At 53.1% G+C, this 21,752-nt stretch overlaps 1 protein-coding gene across 4 annotated transcripts; it reads left to right on the top strand.

The window, feature by feature from the left end:
- Positions 1-858: 858 nt before the first annotated feature.
- Hid1 (HID1 domain containing) lies at positions 859-21,344 on the top strand. 4 transcript variants are annotated; one of them, NM_001304290.1, is made up of 19 exons: positions 859-1,053; positions 6,927-7,076; positions 8,139-8,309; positions 8,849-8,962; positions 9,606-9,712; positions 9,863-9,979; positions 12,212-12,434; positions 12,621-12,677; positions 13,478-13,618; positions 13,801-13,891; positions 14,154-14,305; positions 14,407-14,485; positions 16,349-16,513; positions 17,916-18,143; positions 18,472-18,578; positions 19,071-19,151; positions 19,916-20,007; positions 20,116-20,274; positions 20,542-21,344. In NM_001304290.1, exons 1-19 carry the CDS (start codon positions 988-990, stop codon positions 20,603-20,605), a joined length of 2,364 nt encoding a protein of 787 aa, NP_001291219.1. In that variant the 5' UTR covers positions 859-987; the 3' UTR covers positions 20,606-21,344. The 4 variants fall into 4 exon arrangements, with proteins under 4 accessions (NP_001291219.1, XP_063124850.1, XP_038941599.1 ...); XM_006247774.5 differs by having other exon boundaries at positions 864-1,053; positions 8,846-8,962; XM_063268780.1 differs by lacking the exon at positions 9,863-9,979 and having other exon boundaries at positions 863-1,053.
- The last annotated feature ends 408 nt before the right edge of the window (positions 21,345-21,752 follow it).

Below are 21,752 nucleotides of genomic sequence, written 5' to 3'. Positions count from 1 at the left end.
TGTGACCTCGGCACTTGGGAGATAGATCACAAAGTTCATAACCAGTAACAGTGAGCTCGAGGCCAGCCTACGATAAACTCCTCACAAAACAAACACAATGTACTAGGCTATACCGCGGGTATACCGCCATTCTTCTGAAACCAGGTTCTGGGATGTGAATGCAAGCTTCTCTGCACTTGAAAGAGTTCTCAGGGAAGCCAGGGACCTAGGTAGGAGTCAAGACCCGAGGGAGTTTTCACTGCCAGCCAGAGGCTGAGCTGCCTTCCTGGAACAGGGACACCGAATCAGACCATCCTTCCATGGACAAGCTAGGGCTAAGCCTGCAGCTGTGGTTAGAATAACTTCAAGACTAGATAGACACATGGACGTGATAGATCAGAAAGAGAAACAAAGGAAGAGGGAAAGAAAGAAGGAAAGAAAAGAAAAGAAAAACAAGCAAGCACGCTCAAATAGCATCAGTAACAGAAAAGCATGAACATCAGGTAGAAAGGACTGGAGGAGAAAGTGCGGGTCCGCGCAGGAGTGAAGAATGAAGGTGGAGGCAGGAGATAAGATACTAGGAGGGGGGCTGGGGATTTAGCTCAGTGGTAGAGCGCTTACCTAGGAAGCGCAAGGCCCTGGGTTCGGTCCCCAGCTCCGAAAAAAAGAACCAAAAAAAAAAAAAAAAGATACTAGGAGGGGTTTCAGTCTTGCGGACTGTGAAGATGGAGGGGGACAACACTCAGTTGTCAGAAGGACGAGGAATTGGGTTCCACGGAGAACTCCCGGACATCTTCTAGGCCTGAACGGCAGGTGCAGAGGCGGGGCCTCGTGGGGGCGGGTCTAAAGGCGGGCCCACAGGGGGCGGGGCCGACGCCGGCGGCGGGCGGGGTTCGCAGCTCCAGCTCCCCGGAGAGCAGCCGGGGCTGCGGAGCTGGAGCTGGAGCCACAGCCGGAGCCCGCGGCAGAGTCGGAATCCGGGGTCGGGCTGGAGCGGGCTCCATCGACATGGGGTCTGCAGACTCCAAGCTGAACTTCCGGAAGGCGGTGATCCAGCTGACTACCAAGACTCAGGTGCGCCTGGGGGCCCAGCCTCTCCATCCACCTGCCCGCCCGCCTTGGGGGCAGGGCAGGGTCGGGGGCTGGGTGAACATGGCTCACCGGAACGTGGGGTGACCGGTCAGTCCAGAGGGGGATGCTGAGAACAGCACCGGAACGGGACCTTTCCTTTGTAACTAGGGCTCCATCCCTGCCTCCGGGAGTCCACCCTATGCCTACTCTCCCCTGGGAACACTCTCCCGGGCATTGCTGCTGCCACCTTAGGCTGACGTGTGCCTACTCCTGGAGCCGGCGGCGACAACGTTATCCGCCCCCTGTCCCGCCTCCCGGTCCCCTCAGCCTGGCTTTGCCAGCCTCTTCCCGCTCCCACCTACCCATCCGTGGCTCTTCTCTTCTCCCTGCCCCTCAGGGACCATGGTCCCGGACACACAGCCCCGGCTGACTCAATGCAAACAAAGCCGGGCCGGCGCCTGCTTGGGTCGGGGAAAACAGCTGGTGCGCGGTGGCAGCGGTGGCCTCTCTGGGCCCTGGTTGATGCCTGAGGGCAGGGAAGGCCCAGGTCTTCCTAGGAGCTCACGGAGTAGCAGGCAACGGCAGCTGGGTAAGAGGAGCTGTCCTCAGGCCTAGGGAACCCCGCTTTCCAGCTAGTGATGATCCAATGGCTTCTTCAGGCCCGGTGGAGCTGATTGGCTGCGCTTTTTGGCACCCGGAATGGGGATTCGGGTTCGGGGATGAGGAGATTATCATTGGTCCGTTGGAAAGGGAGCCATGGGTAACTCCAGCCCAGTGCACACTCTCACATTTTTACCCGAGTCTACAAGTGTCACGGAAGCCTCTTCCTATCTTCAGCACACACCTCTTGGACCCAGCAAGGTTTCTTCTCTGTCCTCCTATCAATCCTTAGTGCTGGAGCCAGGCTACTATGGTTAGGGAGATGCACAGCCATGTCTCTCCAAGGCCCCGGGCTGTCAAAGGGCTCTGGACCTACTGCCATCTGGAACCCTACCCCCATCCTGCTGTTCTCAGAGCTCCGTATTGTTCTTGGTCACTGTGGGTGGGATCGGGAGAGCTGTCTTCCCACACCCAGCCAGGCACAGCCTTAGAGGGCAGATCACTACCCCCACACCCTGTTACCCACCTTGGAAAGGTCAGAGGCTGAGGAAAGGGGTGCCAGGGCCTCTAGAGAGCCCGTTTCCATGTGAGAGGCACTTGGCGAAAACCAGAACTGCTTCTCTTTGCTTCCCACGGCTTGTTCCAGAACCTCAGAAGTGAGACTCTAGGTCTATGGGTGGCAGGAAGGGGTGTGTGGTACTTTGCACAGTATAGGGTGGCAGAGGGAGGTGGGAATCTCCCAGGTTTGCCTGCCCGGGGAGGAGCTGGCTTGTTGAAAGGTGGTGTGGTGGGCTCAGCAGATCCTTGGGGAGCAGAATGAACCCAACCAGGTCTAGAAAGGTGGGAGGTGACTTGCTTAGGAACCCTCCCCCAAATACTGCATCAGTAAGTCTGTACCTGGTTGAGATAGTCTGTTCTCAGCTGAAGACAATCAAGGTCTAGAGTAGGCTGGAGTCCCAGTATGGGCTACTCCCCTTCTTCCTCTGGCTATCTTCCTCTTCCTCCTCCCCCTTCTCCTATCCCTCCTCTTCCTCTTTCTCCTTTCCCTCCTCCTCCTTCTTTTAAATTTATATTATTATTTTTGGTGTGTGTGTGTGTGTGTGTGTGTGTGTGTGTGTGTGTACACGTGTGTGTACACATGTATACCATGGTGTATGTGTGGAGGTCAGAGGACAACCATGGGAGTCAGTTCTCTTCCACCATGTGGACCTTGGGATGGAACCTAGGTTATTACACTTGGAAGCAAGCACGAATTACGTTCACCAAGCATTTTTACCGAGTGCCTTTACTGTTGAGCCATCTCACTGGCTCATGGGCCCTCTTGTAAGCATGCGACTCTCACAGGTGGTTGGGGCCAAAGCCTTGGACTCTGTAGTGGTCAGCTTTGAGCATCTAGGATTCAAGAACCTGGTCTGAAAGGGTCTTCCTGGACCTCAGAACTCAGTGTCCCCAAGGGGGACACTGCAGGTGTTATGACCACAGGATAACCTCATGTCTATGCCCTCAGAGGCTGTGGTTTGGACTGTAGACAAGCGGGCCCCTTCTTGTAGTCTGGGCCTGAGCTCTTGCAGGTCAGCCTTTTCTGTCTTCCTGCCCTGTATCCTGTTTTCTTCCTGCCCTGTTGGCCAGTCCTGGGCAGGGCTTAACCCTAACTCTGAGGCCAGCCACATTCTTGACTCTTTCCTCACTTGGCTGGGGACCCAGAGAGGGGCATTACAGCATCAGAGACTCTCTTCCAGATTCTACTTGCTTGAGGACGCTCTGCTGCAGGCTAGGGTAAGAGCTGATAGCTGTGCGTTCACATGCATGCACATGTGTGCGCCTAGAATAATACTTTGATCCCTTGTCAGGACATATCGTCCCGTCCTTAGTGGGCTAGCTCAATGCTGGTTTTACCACCCCCACCCCAGAAGGAGTCTGTTAAAGTCACAGCTTAGGGCTGGAGAGATGGCTCCGTGGCTAAGAGGGCCTCCTACTCTTTCCTTTTTTTCTTCTTTTTTTTCCCGGAGCTGGGGACCGAACCCAGGGCCTTGCGCTTGCTAGGCAAGCACTCTACCACTGAGCTAAATCCCCAACCCCCGTGAAGAGTTTGGTTCACACTCACTTTGGGTGGCTCACAACTACCTGTGACTCCAGCTCAGGGGAGATCCAACACCTTCTTCTGGCCTCTAGGGGCACCCTCATGTATGCGTACACACACAGAGAGAAACATACATACACATAAATAAAAAATAAAATAAATTTTTTTAAAGCGACAGCTGGTCTCTCAGTCAATGCAAATGCCTAAGGCCCACTGGGATCAGGGAGGAAGTTCGAGCTGAGGCTAACGATCCTGAGGGCCTATGTTTAGTCTTTATAAAGAGAGAGACTGCAGGTTAGCCCTGGCTACATGAAAAAGGTGGGGGTAGGTAGAAAGATAAATGCTTGTTTATGAAGGGGATTCCCCTCTCTGCTTCTAGGTTGGACCGCTAAGGCCCGTCTTAAGTCTCATTTGGATCTCAATCCTGAAGGGATGTTTGGACTAGGTCAGTGGTCAGCTCCATTTGTATTCGGTGGGGCTTTGACCCCTTTAAGGGATGCTGAGTATCTTGGCTAGAGTATTAGAGGTGGCAGATTTCCAGAGGTGCTCCCAATGAGGGGGCTCCACAGGCCTTTTCTCTGAGATGCCCGTTTCCACTGCACTCTGGCTCCAGGCCACCAGGACTGGGGTCTCCTGCTCCCCTCCTCCACCCCAGTGTGTATCAGATGGCTGGTGAGGCTGAGATCCAGCAAACCCCAGCTCCAGGGCCTCTCCTTTGGCCTTTGTTTACCTTCGCTAACTTGCTCTACCAGTTCTGGGACTGAGGGTGCAGCCACGAGTTACCCCAGGGATCCCCAGAATAGAGCCGAGGGTGGGCACTATGAAGCCTGCAGCCCCAGCCTTGGGTGTCAGCAGCCCCCTGGCACTCAACCTTGTCAGGAGTCAGCTTCAGCACCTCAGCTTCATCTGCCTCAGCTTTGGGGGCAGGGGCAATGCTGGGCTGCGAGGTGAGTGGATCGAGACCAAGTCAAGAATGTGATGTGTACAAGTTAGAGCGGGAGGTTCCCAAGCGGGAGCATGCCTGTGCACCTCAACCAAAGCAACTTGGGGGTCGGGGCAGGAACTCACACAGGGCAGGAACCCGGAGGCAGGAGCTGATGCAGAGGCCATGGAGGGTGCTGCTTACTGGCTTGCTCCCATGGCTTGCTCAGCTTGATTTCTTACAGATCCCTGGACCACCAGCTCAGGGATGGCTCTATTCACAATGAACAGAGCCCTCCCCCCATCAATCACTAATTAAGAAAATGGAGGCATTTTCTTTTCTTTCTTTTTTTTTTCTTTTTTTTTTTTTTCGGAGCTGGGGACTGAACCCAGGGCCTTGTGTTTGCTAGGCAAGCGCTCTACCACTGAGCTAAATCCCCAACCCCTCTTTCTTTCTCTCTAAAGATTAATTTATTTCATGTCTGTGAGTGTACTGTAGCTGTCTTCAGACACCAGAAGAGGACACTGGATCCCATTACAGATGGTTATGAGCCACCATGTGGTTGCTGGGAATTGAACTCAGGACCTCTGGAAGAGCAGTCAGTGTTCTTAACTGCTGAGCCATCTCTCCAGCCCCCCCTCACCTCCCTTTCTTTTGAGACAGGGTTTCTCTGTGTAGCCCTGGCTATACTGGAACTCACTGTGTACCCTGGTCTAGGCTGGCCTCAAAATCAAAGCTTCACCTGCCTCTGCCTCCCAAGTGCTGGGATTAAAGGCGTGCACCACCACTGACTAGCTGGAGGCATTTTCTTAATTGAGGTTCCCTCTTCTCAAATGACCCCAGCCTGCATCAAATTGACATCAAGCTATCCATCACAGAGCGGGGGGTGAGGTGGGGGGAGTTTCTAGAAGTGAAATTAATCATGGAGGCTGGTTGCCTTGGTCGCTTACCTCTATGACTGTCTAAGACTCAAAGACCATAAGTTATATATTTAAAATTTTCATTTTTATTTGTGTACATTTCTTTGAGTGTATGCCACAAGTGGGCATGTGGCTCTAGAGGCCAGAGGTGGGTGTCAGATCCTGGAGTCACAGGGAACTGAATCTGAATCCCCTGGAAGAGCAGCACACGCTCTTGACGTCTGAGCCGTCTCTCCAGCCCCCATGAGTCATCTCTCCAGCCCCAATGAACACATGCATTTTTAAGGCTTGTCTCAATAGGGCCTTTGGGATGTTGTTCATTACCTTAGTTTGTGTGTTTTGAGACAGGCACTTACTATGTAGCCCTGGCTGTCCTGGAACTCACTATGTAGACCAGGCTGACCTCAAACTCACAGAGATCCACCTGCCTCTGCCTCCCAAGTGCTGGCATTAAAGGTGTGTGTCACCACACCTTAAAAAAAAATCGAGTGTGTGTGTGTGTGTGTGTGTGTGTGTGTGTGTGTGTGTATGAACTCACTATCTAGTTGCACATGACCTTGTACTTCTGATCTTCCCGAGTGCTGGAATTACAGATGCTCACCTCCAATCCTAATGTACCCGGTGCCTGAGATCCACTCCAGGGCTTTGTGCACACTACGTACGCAAAGCACTCTATCCACTGAACTGCATCCCAGCCACAAGGCGTGTTTAAGATCTTGGTTGAGTGTTGAGCTAATGTTTTGACTTGATCCGGCAGGCGGTGGGGAGCCCCAGAGGCTTTCACGTGAAGGCAGTGTGACTTTGGCTTTTGCATGGGGTGGAGGCACTAAACGGGGAGTCCATTTGGAGGCTGGAGCTCCCTGAAAGTGACTGGAGCTGCAGCATGGACCAGCACTGGGTGCTGAGAGAAGCATGTGGGGGTCGGTGGGTCTGGCCCTGGTGGATGTGCTGAGAAAGGGTTGCTAGTGAAAAGACATCACAGGTGTAAATACGGTGCGTGTGCCCTTTGGGGGAGAGCCTTGGTCTAGCTCCTAGGTGCTTGACCAACTGGTGTGGCCTTGGGATGTGGCCTGGTGAGGATGTCAGCTTCTCTTTCAGAGGAGGATGGGGACTTAGCCAGAGATACACAACCCCTCAGGGACACAGTGGACTTTAGAACCTATGGGACTCTTGTCCATCATGCACACCTATCTTGTGGCAGCTGAATAAGGCTCCTGGTCCAGATAGGGAGCTGGCTGGTGGGGATGGATGCTGGCTGGGATGGAGTTTAGCCACTATGGCCTCCCTGCCAGGGTTCTCCTGTGAGTCTGTTGGGGGAAGGTTGTGTAACTCTGGCTACTCGATTCCCCTGCAGCCCGTGGAAGCCACCGACAATGCTTTCTGGGACCAGTTCTGGGCAGACACGGCTACCTCGGTGCAGGATGTCTTTGCCTTGGTGCCGGCAGCAGAGATCCGGGCTGTGCGAGAGGAGTCACCCTCTAACTTGGCCACCCTGTGCTACAAGGTGAGGGCTGTGTGTCTCCTCACAGCTGCTTCCACCCTTCCTTCCCAGAGTGGAGTCTGTAGTAGGGCAGGGCACCCACTTGGAGCATCCCAGCCACAGGTCCTGCAGGGCCAGTCTCTTTGCCTCCAGTTCTCCTTGGTGGTGGTGGGGCGGGGGAGTAACCATGGCAGCCGCCATTTAGGAGAGCTTTATCTTACCTTTCCACACACTACCTCACTTTGCTTTTCCTGTGAGGTCCTCCAGCCTCCAAACAGAGGTTTCTCTGTTACAAATGAGGTCTTTAAAAAATACAGATTTGGGGCTGGGGATTTAGCTCAGTGGTAGAGCGCTTGCCTAGCAAGCGCAAGGCCCTGGGTTCGGTCCCCAGCTCTGAAAAAAAGAATAAAAAAAAATATATATATATATTTTTTATTTTATATGTATGAATGTTCTGCCTGCATGTATGTATATGTTCCATGTACATCCCTGATGCACGTGGAGAGCAAAAGAAGGCGTTAGATCTCCTGGAACTAGAGTAGTGATGGTTGTGAGACACCATATAGGTGCTGGGAATTCAACCCTGGGTCCTTGGCAACAAGTTGGGTTTTATTGTTGTTGTTTTATTGTTTGTTTTATTTTGTTGAGGCCCTGGATGCCCTAGAACTTATTAGATAGACCAGGCTGGCCTTGAACTCATATAGATCTACCTGTCTCTGGCTTCTGAGTGAGTAAAGTCCTGGCCTACCAAGTTAGACAGTGTATTCTTAACAGTGGAGCCACCCTTCCAGCCCTGGTCTCTCTCTCCTTTTTAACCTTTAAAAAGGGTACTTTTATATAGGGTTAAACAACAGAGGCTCTCAGAAGACAGTAAGTTGTACCCAAGTGTGGGAACGCACTCCTTAAGAGAGGGATACCACAGATGAAGTCTTGGCCATCCCAGTGGACTGGACTCTGCTCTCCTGATGCTCTGGACTGTTTTTTCCCAGGTCACAACCTCCCTGAGCTAGCTGACCTCTTGCAGCCTGAGTGGCGTGAACGCAAAGGGCCACTTCACACACTCTTCCCTTGCTGTCTGTCTCACAGGCTGTGGAGAAGCTGGTGCAAGGAGCAGAGGGTGGTTGCCACTCTGAGAAGGAGAAACAGGTGGTCCTGAACTGCAGTCGGCTACTCACCCGAGTGCTACCTTACATCTTCGAGGACCCTGACTGGAGGGGATTCTTCTGGTCCACAGTGCCCGGGGCAGGGCGTGGAGGGGTCAGTGGGCCTGGCCAGGGAGGTGGGAGGACCCTGGCAGGGCCACCTATATTTAGGAAGTGTGGGGATAGGGAGAGGGGTAGGGTGCCGCTGAGGGGGAATGGAGCCAGTACCAACTTTTCAGGCCCTCAGTTTCCCTCCCAAGATGCTTCTGCTTCTTACAGCATGGGGTAGGGGTGCAGGGATAGGGCCCAGCAGCTATGACTTTAGAAGGACCAAACTATCTTCTCCCAGACCCCATCTGCTCTGGGCTTCAGTCAAGTGCCAAGGGTTGAGGCCTCATGATTCCCAAGATGCCCAGCACCCCTGGTGGGGACATTTCCTCATTGTTCCCAATGTTTGTCTCTGCCCCGCCCTCTTCTGGCTAAGGGAGGTTTTGGGGTGAGCAGAAAGTCATTTCCTCTTCCCCTCCACTTTCTCTTCCTTCCTCCCTGTCTATGCATGCCTGCTGAGACCCAGTCCCTTGTCCATGACACTCCCAAGCCCCAGGGCCACCTCTCCTTGGCCAGCCTCTACTGAGCATCCTGCATCTTTAGCAGGGCGAGGAAGAGGATGAGAACGCTCGACCCTTGGCTGAGTCCTTGCTCCTGGCCATTGCTGACTTGCTCTTCTGCCCGGACTTCACTGTGCAGAACCACCGGAGGAACGATGTGGTGAGACACCCAGGCTGGGCTCTGATTCTGCTGGGCCAGCATAGTTGAGGTTCCCCTGGGCTCTGATCCTGCTGGGGCCAGCATAGTTAAGGTTCCCCAGGGTGCAGGGAGCAGGGTGCAGGGGTGGTTCAGTGGCAGGCCTGCTAGACATACTATCCTGGGTGGGATAGGGGGTTGTATTGTTGGAGAGGAGCCAGCTGGTCTCCAGCCTGCCCCTGTCTCCTAGGCAGCAGCACACAAGCACCCATTGTCTTGTCTGCCTGAGGTGGGAGGGGTGCAGGACTGCAACCAGGAAGCCTGCCTTTTTACTCAGGGACTGGACCTGGAATGCTTTCTCCCCTCAGCCTGCCACACCCCCTGCCCTAGCCTTCCCTACCTCCTCTCCCTGCCTCAAACTGGATTCAGCAAGTAAACTAATCAATGCCAGACTGCAGGAAAACTAGCTTTTAAAGAACCCCAACAGCCTTCATTTCTCCCCTTGTCCATTAGGAGATTGGCACGGGAGGGGAGGGCTGACCTTAGGAGATTCCTGGGGTATGTGGTGGCAACTAGGGATGGTGGGAATCTTGGGGCATCAGGGCCTGCCTCATGGTGCTATTGTTTTGAGACACCCCCATCCCCTGCAACCGCTCCCTGTTTCTAGGACTCAGCAGAAGATGTTCATTCCCTGGACAGCTGCGAATATATCTGGGAGGCTGGGGTGGGCTTTGCCCATTCCCCTCAGCCCAACTACATCCACGACATGAACCGGTGAGCTGGACCGGGCTGGCCTTTGCATAGCTCAGAGACCCACAGGGGTTATTTTTCCTCCCATGGACCTTGGCCAGGGAGGTGGGCCGATTCGGCAGCGCCTTCTAGAGGGAGACTGTTCTAAAGTAGCCCTTCCTGTCCCTCCTGCAGGATGGAGCTGCTGAAGTTGCTGTTGACATGTTTCTCAGAGGCCATGTACCTGCCCCCATCTCCAGAAAGTGGCAGCACCAACCCCTGGGTTCAGTTCTTTTGTTCCACAGAGAACAGGTGAGAGGCAGCTGGCCTTTCTAGTCTTCTTCTAGGAACCCAGTGCCAACTCCGATGGTTTTATTTGAGGAGACGTGCTGCCCCCTGGTGTCATGAAACTATAACAGCCGTACATTTAATTTTTTTTTTAATTTTTTTTTATTTTTATTTTTATCTTTCCCTACATTGGCTTTTTGACTGCGTGTATGTCTGTGTGAGGGGGTAACAGTTACAAACAGTTATGTTCTGCCATGTGGGTGCCGATAATTGAAGCTGGGTCTTCTTAGCGATACTACCAAGGCTCCAAACCTCCTGGGGGCTCCTGGGCTCAGGTCCAGGTCTTCCATGTAGAGCCGCATTGTTTAGTAGAAGTATAATGTGAGGGGCTCGAAATTTACCTCTGTGTCTAGAGTGCTTTTCTACTATGCATGGAGCCTTGGATGAACTGGGTTGGTGGTGTATGGCTGTAATCCTAGCATTCTGGATGCAGAGGCAGAAGAATCAAGAAGTTTAGGGTTATCCTTGGCTACTAGTGAGTTCTGGGCTAGCCTGTGGTATATAAGACCCTGTCTCAAACGCAAAAAGGAATGAAATGTATATATTTTATTTAACTTGTCATGTTTTAAAGAGTGAGCGTTAGATTTGTTTTTTTTTTTTTTTAATATTTATTACATATAAGTACACTGCAGCTGTCTTCAGACACACCAGAAGAGGGCATCAGACCTCATTACAGATGATTGTGAGCCACCATGTGGTTGCTGGGATTTGAACTCAAGACTTTTAGAAGAGCAGTCAGTGCTTTTAACCGCTGAGCCATCTCTCCAGCCTGAGCATTAGATTTGTAATGAGAACTTCAGAACTAGCACAATCATTTGAATTCCTTTTCTCGTGCTTCCTTCCCTGAATCCAGTGTGTAGTTGATAACTTCCAGAATGTTTCATGCTGGACCAACCACTCAATAGTACTCAGTCACCAGCCACACGTGGCTGTGGTTGACCTTTGGGACAATGGGTGGAGAACAAGGTCTGAGGACCACTCTATTTATTTATTTATTTATTTATTTATTTATTTATTTATTTATTTTTATTTATTTTTTGGAGCTGGGGACCAAACCCAGGGCCTTGCGCTTGCTAGGCAAGCGCTCTACCACTGAGCCAAATCCCCAACCCTGAGGACCACTGTGATAGATGGAGGAGTCTGGATCATGCGGGGCTCCCAAGGGATATAAGGACACTTATTTCAGACACACCAGGCATCAGATCCCATTACAGATGGTTGTGAGCTACCATGTGGTTGCTGGGAATTGAACTCAGGACCTCTGGAAGAGCAGTCAGTGCTCTTAACTGCTGAGCCGTCTATCTCTCCAGCCCCATACATGTGGGTACCACACAGTCATCGGTACTTGAAGCACACACCCTAGCTGTGCACACCCAGTTGTGCCCGTGTGCGGCTGACACGGGTGTTAGCATTCTAAACTTTTAACCTTCCTGCTTCTGGAATCCGACCCCTGCATGGCATGGCTCCCCTCCTCTGGGTTTTGCTGGTTCCCACCTTTTTATCCCCAGAAGAGAAGGGCTCCCAAGTGCCCCTCAACAGTGGCTACACTCAGGGCCTGGCCAGAGTTTCTTCTCATAGCTGTGCCAGGCACCCTGCAACCCTTTTGTCACTCGTTCCCCTAACCTCTTGGATCTCAGTCTCCTCATGTGAAAGAGGAGGAGCTTGAACCCTGACATCTACTGGACCTGATTCGAGTCATCCTATGGCCTGGGGATGGTTCTGGGGTTCTGCTCCCCAAGGGGAAGCTGTCTTTCCTTTGCTTCTCTAACCCCTTGCCTGAAGCCCCAGTGGAGGGTGTGTGACCCTGAGAACTGAGAAGGGCGTGAGCATGCACACTCTCCACAAGGAGTCTATCCCTGTGTAATGGACTCCGTTACTCTTGGCCCAGCTTGGCCCTGTTCAGAGTCAGCTGCATGCATGGATAGGGAAGGCATTTTCTATTCCGGAAGGGACAAGTTTGTCTTTCTGCCTCCTGGGTTCCAGCCTACTGCCTCCGCTGTATCTGTGTCTGTGTCTGTGTCTGTGTCTGTGTCTGTGTCTGTGTCTGTGTCTGTGTCTGTGTCTGTGTCTGTGTCTGTGTCTGTGTCTGTGCCTGTGCCTGTGGCTGTGGCTGTGGCTGTGGCTGTGGCTGTGTCTGTGTCTGGAAAGGCAGGCCCAGGGAACATCCCTCCAGCCCTGCTCTGTGCTCTCCTGCAGACATGCGCTACCCCTCTTCACCTCACTCCTCAACACCGTGTGTGCCTATGACCCTGTGGGCTACGGGATCCCCTACAACCACCTGCTCTTCTCGGACTACCGGGAGCCCCTGGTGGAGGAGGCTGCCCAGGTGCTTATTGTCACCTTGGACCATGACAGTGCCACCAGCACTAGCCCCACCGTGGATGGCACCACCACCGGCACTGTCATGGATGATGCTGATGTAAGGACCGGAGGGAGAGGGGGCTGGGAAATGGCATCTCCTTTAACACAGGCCCTGGGCAAGCGGCACTCAATGGGAGGCACCTCATGGTGTGCCTGGGGGTGTCCAACTTTGGGAAGCTCACTGCAGCAGCACCAGGCGGACCTGAGTGAGGGGTCCGCTCACCATAGCTCCTCTCCTTGGCAGCCTCCAGGGCCCGAGAACCTGTTTGTGAACTATCTGTCCCGCATTCATCGTGAAGAGGTGAGTCAGGCATAGTGTGTGTGTGTGTGTGTGTGTGTGTGTGTGTGTGTGTGTACTCTCCCAATGCTCACAAAGCCCTCAGCAGTCTCTCAGCATCACACAACCAGGATTTGGCGGTGCATGACTGAAAAAGCCAGCCCCTGAGAAGTGGAGGCAGGGGGGTTAGAAGTTTAGGGTTGTTCTTGGCCAGCCTGGGCTACAGGAGACTCCGTCTTTAAAAGTAAATAAATAAAAGAAAGAAGGAAAGGAAAGAAATGATTTAGAGTCTCAGCTGGACCAGGGTAACTAATAAGAGGTCTTCCCAAAGGTGAGGTTTGCTGTGATGCTAGGGTTCAGGGGTGGGAGGAACTGCGGCTTTAATGTCCAGGCAGACTTGAGTGGAGGGGATGTGCTAGGGACAGTGGCTGAGCGTGTCCCTGCCCCATGAGGATCAAAGTTGAGCACAGCCCAGCTTGTGGTGTGTGCAGGTAGCTGACAGCTCTTTGAGAACAGGGGAGGACTTCTCCTGTGTGATGGGGATGAGGGGGAGCAGTAGGACAGCGGCTACCAACAAAGAATTTAGATGGTCAAGGGGCCTAGTTCAGGGGTCCATCTGGGGGTTGCCAGGAGCTGCAATCTTGCGTAGGGGATCTTCTGATCTGCTGGAGAGGGGGCCAGAGGCTGGACTTGGCCTCAGGGTACCATCAGTAATATCCAAACCCAGGTCCTCTGGGCTCTGGAGATTGGCATGGTTATGGGAGAATGGGGAGCCATTTATAGGCGTACAGCTGGATTGGAATGGCCTCTGCTTTTCCCCTCAGGACTTCCAGTTCATCCTCAAGGGGATAGCTCGGCTGCTGTCTAATCCCCTGCTCCAGACCTACCTTCCCAACTCCACAAAGAAAATCCAGTTCCACCAGGAGTTGCTTGTTCTCTTCTGGAAACTCTGTGACTTCAACAAGGTGAGCAGACTCCAGGCCCAACTTGACGGCAGCAGTCATGAGGGGACACTGCTGATGAATTACTGGGGTCCAGAGTCCAAGGATTCGGGCAGCATCCGGGCCTCCCCAGCGTAGGTGGGAAACGGTGGGGCAAAGCTAGTCCTCTCACTGATGCAGCCCACCGTCGCCTCTCTCATTCCCAGAAATTCCTATTCTTTGTACTGAAGAGCAGTGACGTGCTGGATATCCTGGTTCCCATCCTGTATTTTCTCAACGATGCCCGGGCAGATCAATGTACGACAGTAGTGCCCCCGAGATGCCGCGGTAGATATGGGGTCTTGATTTCCGGTGGGGTCTAGGCAGTCTGTCCTACCTCCCAGAGCTCAAGCCTGGTGCTTTAACCTCCCACACGGGGTTCCTTTGAATCTCTAACTTCCTATACGGGGTTCCCTTGAACTCCTAACCTCCAACACGGGGTTTCCTTGAACCCCTGAAGATGGATCTTCCCTACTCCCCTCCCTGCTCTGTGTGACAATTCCGGTGTTGTATATCCCAGCTCGGGTGGGTCTGATGCACATCGGAGTCTTCATCCTGCTGCTTCTGAGTGGGGAGAGGAACTTTGGGGTACGGCTGAACAAGCCCTACTCAGTACGCGTGCCCATGGACATCCCGGTCTTCACAGGCACACATGCAGATTTGCTCATCGTGGTAAGCGGGTGTGCATGGTGTCGGCCCTCGGGGTTTGGGGTGACATTCTCTTCTTGGCTGGTGGTGGGAAACTCATGCGGTCCCTCTCTCTCCCTGCACAGGTATTCCACAAAATCATCACCAGCGGTCATCAGCGGTTGCAACCCCTCTTCGATTGCCTGCTCACCATTGTGGTCAACGGTAGGGGCCCATAGCCTAACTTCCCCATGATCACCAGCAGGTGGCGCCATGCCACAGGCCCACCAGCTACCAGTCCCCGGGCTTTGTGAGCTGGTCTAGGAAGCTACAAATTACAGCTAAGCTTTCTAGTACAGTATAAGGGGCAACAGGAACGGAGCGCCTATGAAATGGCTCAGCAGGCAAAAACTATTCAAGACTGGCGTAAAAGTGGAAGGAGAAAACTGGCTCCCCAAAGTTGTCCTGTGACCGCATATACATGTCATACACACAGTAATCAATATAACTTCTAAAAAAAAAAAACCTTTGGAATATACTTATCTAATCCACTAAATTAAAAATATTAAAATAGATATGAATAAAAATCATTGCGGTAGCTTATGCTCTGTGTCTGTCATACCCAGTCTTCAAAATCCTGTGTGTTTTCTGTCCCTGCGGAACATCTTAGTTGAGACTGGCCGTATTGCAGACATTTAATGGCCACATGTGGCTGCTGGCTATTTATTGGGTGGTAACGGTTTGGGCTGTCACAGTGGGAATATCGAGAGCATCCTAAGGGGCTACAGGCTGCTTGCTCTCTGGGAAAGGAGCCAGGGGGGTTCAGCTTGGCTGGGGTTGGGAGCCCCAACAAAGTGGGTGTCAGTAGGCTAGAGCAAAATGACTTTTGTGGATGTCTTTTGGCCAGTTGATTCACTGATGGGTCTGGCTGACATCCCTGTTGCTGTAACACATACCCTTAAGGTATATTTGGTTTATAATTTCAGATTACAGTCCATCATTGAGCAGGGAGGGGAAGTCAAGGCAGGAACCGAAGCAGCTAGTCACATGACCTCCATAGCCAGGAACAGCGAAAAGAGCAAGTCACTGCCTACCGGCCTAGCTGCATACGCTCAGCTAGCTTTCTATACTCTTAACTATTCAGGCCCAGCTTAGGGAATGGTGCCGCCCACATTCATAGTGGATCTTCCCACCTCAATTAACAATCTAGGTAATACCTCACTGAGCTGTCTTCCCAGGTGACGGCGAGTTGTGTCAGGTTGACCGTAAAAACTTACAACATACTGACCTCAGTGCAATTTGAACTTCTGAGTGTCTGGGGTGGTGCAGGGGACCTACGGGCTCTCCCTGGGTTGTGGGCTTTGTGTGTCGACTCCATTTTACAAGTCCTAACTGAGTCCCTGACAATCAAGGCCAGGTTTGAGAATGCCCCTGTAAACATGACAGTCTCTGTTCCCATCTCATCCTCTGGGAAAAGGCAGAAGGCAGGGACGCACACAGGTCAAGCTATGACTCCCACTCATGAAGCTGCACTGAAGCTGCACTGAGGGATACATAGCTAAGTGATGGCATCTTGTCACTCTTGAAGGATGTCACTTTGAAGTTAGCACTCCTGTCATTTTATTGCAGAGGAACTTGTCTCAATGTATAACCCTCTCTAAACCCTAGTTTGTTCCTTTCTTTCTTTTTTTAAAGATTTATTTATTCATTACATATAAGTACACTGTAGCTGTCTTCAGACACACCAGAAGAGGGCATCAGATTTTATTACAGATGGTTGTGAGCCACCATGTGGTTGCTGGGATTTGAACTCAGGACCTCTGGAAGAGCAGTCAGTGCTCTTAACCACTGAGCCATCTCTTCAGCCCTAAACCTGGTTTCTTGATCTACACTCTTGTCTCTGTTCTTCCTCCCTCTGGGTTGGGGAGATACCAGGAGAGATGAGCGGAGTATGCCTTTGAGGTTGTCGGGTGGTAGGAATTCTGGAGGCCTCTGCAGGGGACAGGGGCGATCATTTGAGGTGAGCTACTCCACCCTGGCCTGGCATTTGCAGGGGTGGCTCAGAACAAGCTGACTCCTCCCTTACAGTGTCACCCTACCTCAAGAGCCTGTCCATGGTGACTGCCAACAAGCTCCTGCACCTGCTGGAGGCCTTCTCTACCACCTGGTTCCTCTTCTCAGCGTCCCAGAACCACCACCTGGTCTTCTTCCTTCTGGAGGTCTTCAACAACATTATCCAGTACCAGTTTGATGGTGAGGCCCTGGCCTGAGCCCCAGTGTAAGGAAGCCCTAGCCCAGGAATCCTGCCTGTGCACTTACTGAGCACCTGCAGTGTGCCTGGGTATAGGGACATGCAGGGAATCAACGTGTGCCTTGTCCCTCTTGGAGCTCACAGCTGGGCATGGAGTCACAGGTGGGGGGCAGGCTTGAGGTGGATGGACAACCTGAGCCACTGAACAAAAGAGTTCATATAGAATTGGTTGGCTGGAAAACTTGAGAAGAGCCCTGCTGGCTGTCACGCAGGTACCTTACCAGTATCACAGGTGCAAATCTAGATGTCACCAACCATGGACTCTGTGGCATGTCAATCTCTAAGCCTTGGTCCCCTCATCTGTAAGATGCTCAGAAGGAGGCTGCTATAAATCCCTCATGCAGGGCACGTGTCTTTAATGTCAGCTTTTGGAAGGCAGAGGCAGGCGGATCTCTCAGCCGGAGGCTAGCCTGGTCTACAGTGTAAGTGCCGGGACAGCCAGGGCAATGCAGAGAAACCCTGTCTCTCAAAAAGCCCTCTCTTAGAGAATATTGGAAGGCTTAATAACTCACCAAAAAAAAAAAGTACTTGGCACATCAAATATTAGCAATTACTGTTATCGTTTCGAAAGTAAGTAAAATCTAGATCTATGTACGAGTGATGGATGAGAAGACGACGAGAGAATGGTGGGCAGAAAAGCGTTGTTTGGGAAGGGACGTGTGCAAAGGCCCTGTGGTGGAGGCTAAGCTAAAGGCACTATGGTGTGTCACGGGACTAGACGGGTAGATGCAGGCACTGAGAGCTCGGGAAAGCATCTTCTTCTGACAGCTGTGGGAACTTGGAGGTAGATGATGGGGGACAGATGTATACAGCCTTGTCCCTCTGGACTTCCCTGTGGTTCACTGAAAGGGTTACATATTTAGGATAGCTCAGGCTATCCCACCATGCCAGATGACACCTGAGTAGCTCTCGGCTGCAAGGGGATTTCAAGTCATCCTAAGAAGGACACCGAGAAGCTCAGGGATGAGCTGTTTCCCTACAGCCTAACATCCGGCATCATCACAACCTAGCTTCTTGGTTATCTCCAACAGCCTAACCATCCACTATTGCCACTGATACCCATACGATCGGGTCTGCCCCACTCCCTCTCTGGGCACCCCGTCCAGTCCTTTTTTTTTTTTTTTTTTTTTTCTTTTTTTCGGAGCTGGGGACCGAACCCAGGGCCTTGCGCTTGCTAGGCAAGCGCTCTACCACTGAGCTAAGTCCCCAACCACCCCATCCAGTCCTTATCCCTGGGGAAGACGTCTTCCTATCTCACAAACTGTCCTCTGGACCTGGAAGCCAGCCCAGATGCGGGGTGGGAAGGAAAATGGCTTTCTGAGGGCAGACACGTTCCTCCCACAGGTAATTCCAACCTGGTCTATGCCATCATCCGCAAACGTGGAGTCTTCCACCAGCTGGCCAACCTGCCCACTGACCCGCCTTCCATCCACAAGGCACTCCAGCGGCGGCGGAGGACACCGGAGCCCCTGTCCCGGGCCGGTTCCCAGGAGGGTGCTTCTATGGAGGGTTCCCGCCCTGCTGCCCCTGCGGAACCAGGCACCCTGAAGACTAGCCTGGTAGCCACTCCAGGTCTGGATGCCTTCAGGCTGGGAGAGTGTGGGGCTTGGCTGGGGGTGCATGGTCAGGGGGTGGGTTGATCTCTGGGTGTCATTCCTAACTAAGAAGCCGAGGAAAAGGAATTCAACAGTGTGCAGGGGGTGGAAGAACTGGGTGGACCTAGGTCGCTTGGTGGGGGTTAGAGGAGGGACATGAACTGAACGGGGCTCAGAACTGAAAGTAGCTGTCGGACAGAAGGACAGACACACTACTTCAGCTGTGAACGGGGAGCACTCAGCCTCCTGGGCGCGGGGGGGGGTACTATAGCATGTCCCCTTTCTTCCTCCTGTGTCCCACCCAGGCATCGACAAGCTGACGGAGAAATCCCAGGTATCAGAGGATGGTACCTTGCGGTCTCTAGAGCCAGAATCCCAGCAAAACTCAGCAGAAGGCAGTCCGTCTGAGGGGGTAGGTGCTGGGGACACCTAGGGGATGGCACTGAGTGTCACTTCATTTTCTTTCTCTCTGGACCCTGAAGTGTGGGAGTGGGCAAGGGCCAGGGCACTCTGAGGTTGCCATATTAGAACAAGGGAAACGGGACTGCATGGGTGAACCAGAGGGAGAGGGGGCTATTTACAGTCCTCTCCCTTTTGTTTATTGGTTACAGCAAAGCCCTGTGACCTTCGGGTTCCTCATCCATCAGCCTTATCTGAGTCTGGCCTTTACCCTGCCTTCTCTGTCAGCCCCCGGCCCTAAACCTGTCACTGGGCTGGGCTGGGCTAGGCTGGCCCTTGGGCCCAGGGCAAAGGGTATAGGTCTGGGCCAACCCTCTCGTGCAGCACCCCCCCCAACCCCCAGTCCCGTAGTGTAGCCAGAGGAGACTGTTGCTCTATGGTTGCACCTTTGTATCTATTTGTATCCATTCCTCCCGGGTCTCTTCCATTTCTTTCTGGGAACCAGGAGCCCAACCAAACATGGAGAGAGCAGAGACGATTGTCCAATGCATCAGCCAGTGGCCAGTGGAGCCCAACATCAGATTGGGTGAGGGACACAGCTGGAGGAGGATCTGGGAGCTGGGGTTTGGGCAGACGGCACTGAGCAGGGGCTGTGAAAGCTCCAGCCTAGGCAAAGACTAGGGTAAGAAAACCAAAGACGGGCTGGAGAGATGGCTCATAGGGTAAGAGCACTGCTCTTCCAGAGGTCCTGAGTTCAATTCCCAGCAACCACATGGTGGCTCAGAACCATCTGTAATGGGATCCGATGCCCTCTTCTGGTGTGCATGAAGACAGCAACGGTAGACTCACTCACATACATGAAATAAATAAATCTTTAAAAAAAAATAGAAAAAAGGAAACCAAACACATTTGACCACACTGCGGGACACGCTGAAGGACTGACTGTCCTTCCAGTTGCATGACCTTGCCTCCTTTCTTCACTTTCAGTGGTCGCCCATATAACTGATTCCTTTGTCAATCACCCTTGCTGAGTTCCTCCCCAAACCACTTCCACTCCCTGTGTGTTTCCTGCAAGCCCCACTGATTGCCCTGGATGTGCGTAATAAACAGCCTTATGATCGTGCCATCCAGCCATTGTGAGGATTAAAGGGGACAGTCTTCCGGAAGGCACGAGGCCCAGCAGCTGGCCCATGGCTGTGCTTTTTCAGCATGGCCTGGCCCTTCCCATTACAACAGTTTTCCTTCACAGGGGCAGCCATGCTGTGCCTGGGCGGGGCGGGGCGGGGTGGGAAGCTGTGGTTCTGGGTCAAGGACAAGCCTGTCCCATAACTCTGGTTGTGGCTCTCACAGATCTTGTCCTGGAAGTCAAAACTGCCGCTGCAGACCATCATGCGCCTGCTGCAGGTCCTGGTTCCCCAGGTGGAGAAGATTTGCATTGACAAGTGAGTCCAGAAGCCATGCGGGCAGGTGGAGATGGGTTAGCCCAGGCTAGGGGAGGGAGTGTTGTGGAGCACACATGTACATGCTGGAGGCCCCGCCTCTTTCTCCAGGGGTCTGACGGATGAGTCTGAGATCCTGAGGTTCCTGCAGCATGGCACCCTAGTGGGGCTTTTGCCTGTGCCCCACCCCATCCTTATCCGCAAGTACCAGGCGAACTCAGGGACTGCCATGTGGTTCCGTACCTACATGTGGGGTGTCATCTATTTGAGGTAGGCCCTGTGAGGGGTGGGGAAGTTACAACCTGGGGTGGATCTGGATGTCTCCCTAGGACTGCCCGCCTATGACAGCCTTAACTCTAGATTCCTCAAACCATAGTGGGGCTAATGTCCAATCTATCAGGCTGAGGGCGGGCACACATTACCCAGGGTAAGGGAATGGGGTTAGGTGGGGGCCATGTAGCTACCTGGCTCTTCCTTGGGGGAGAGGGGGTCTACAAGGTATCCCCTTCTAGAAGGTGACAGTGCCCTCCTTTGTAGGAATGTGGACCCGCCCATCTGGTATGACACGGACGTGAAGCTCTTTGAGATCCAGCGGGTGTGAGGATGAAGACCTGAGGAATAGGGCCAGGAGAGCTGGTTCTAGTCCCCAGTGCTCCCCAAACCCATTGTTCTGAGCTTAAAGGTCCATTATCAGGGTGTGGGGCAAGCAGAGTGGTTGGTCCTGGATGGCGGGTCCCAGGTGCCCAATGTGGCTGGAGACAACAGGGTGTCAAAAAGAAAAAGTGCCCCTCTGCCCTCCAGGCTGTTCTAGGAGCCCCTTGTCTCTGGAGACACCCCGCCCACTCTGGCTCCTCCTTCAAGACCTGCCCTTGTGCTGCCTGTCCCCAGAAGCTGCCAGGTCATTGTGCCCTAGTAGGTTTTCTCAAAAAGGAGCCATGTGCTGCCCCATGGGGGTACCTGGTCACAGTAAAGGGAGTCCTGGCCACCTAGTTCCAGGCCTTCTTGCCAGCGCCCTTGGGGAAAGAGTGGCCGGGCTGCTGGCCAAGGAGGCTGGAGGCTGGGGGCTGGCCATTTATGAAGACTGCGGCGTGTGCATTAGGAGCCTGAAGTAGGGTATCGAGGGTGCTCTGTCCCTGGGTCTGGGAATTTTGCCTGGCTGGTGGAGCCTGAAGGATGCCAGTGTCCCTGCCTTCCCTGCTGCCTGGGTGGTGGGAGTTACACACTCTACGAGCCCCAGCTCTGGCCTCCGGGTCTCCCCTGCCTCCCCTGTGTCAGTACAATCTTTGCTCTGCACAATCGGCCACTTTACACAATAAAACATCCCTCCCTGTGCTGTTGTATCTCTGTGTCTGGAGTTGAGGGAGGTGCCTGGCTAGCGTTCTTACCTTCAGGGCAGCTGGGGACTCTATACCCCAGTGGTTATCTCTGGAGGTCTCTTGCCCCACCACTGAGCCATCGTCTGCCACTTTGGCGATCGTGTGTGTGTGTGTGTGTGTGTGTGTGTGTGTGTGTGTGTGTGTTTGTGTGTCTGGTCTGGCTGCAGGATTGTGCTCTATCCCCCAGGGTTTGACTGTTGTTACCTAGAGAAAAGCCCACACAGGAGAGGCCAAAAGCCTAAGTTCTTTGCACAGCCTCAGGTAGCCAGAACCAGTGTTGAGGAGACCCGGGTCATCACCCCTGGGCTTGATAGCATGTGGCTTCATGGGAGCAGGGGTTTCTGGGAAGGGCAGAGCCTTGGCCGCAGGGCC

Source organism: Rattus norvegicus, chromosome 10 (genome assembly GCF_036323735.1).
Source record: "Rattus norvegicus strain BN/NHsdMcwi chromosome 10, GRCr8, whole genome shotgun sequence".
NCBI classification, from domain to species: domain Eukaryota; kingdom Metazoa; phylum Chordata; class Mammalia; order Rodentia; family Muridae; genus Rattus; species Rattus norvegicus.
This window is presented reverse-complemented; position numbering and strand designations above follow the sequence as displayed.

Excerpts from the sequence above, each read along its gene's own strand:
- Hid1 (XM_006247774.5), top strand. The coding sequence starts at position 988 with ATGGGGTCTGCAGACTCCAAGCTGAACTTCCGGAAGGCGGTGATCCAG. Across the intron at positions 14,306-14,406 it reads ATGCAGATTTGCTCATCGTG|GTATTCCACAAAATCATCAC; the intron begins GTAAGCGGGTGT and ends CTCCCTGCACAG. Across the intron at positions 19,152-19,915 it reads GGAGCCCAACATCAGATTGG|ATCTTGTCCTGGAAGTCAAA; the intron begins GTGAGGGACACA and ends TGGCTCTCACAG.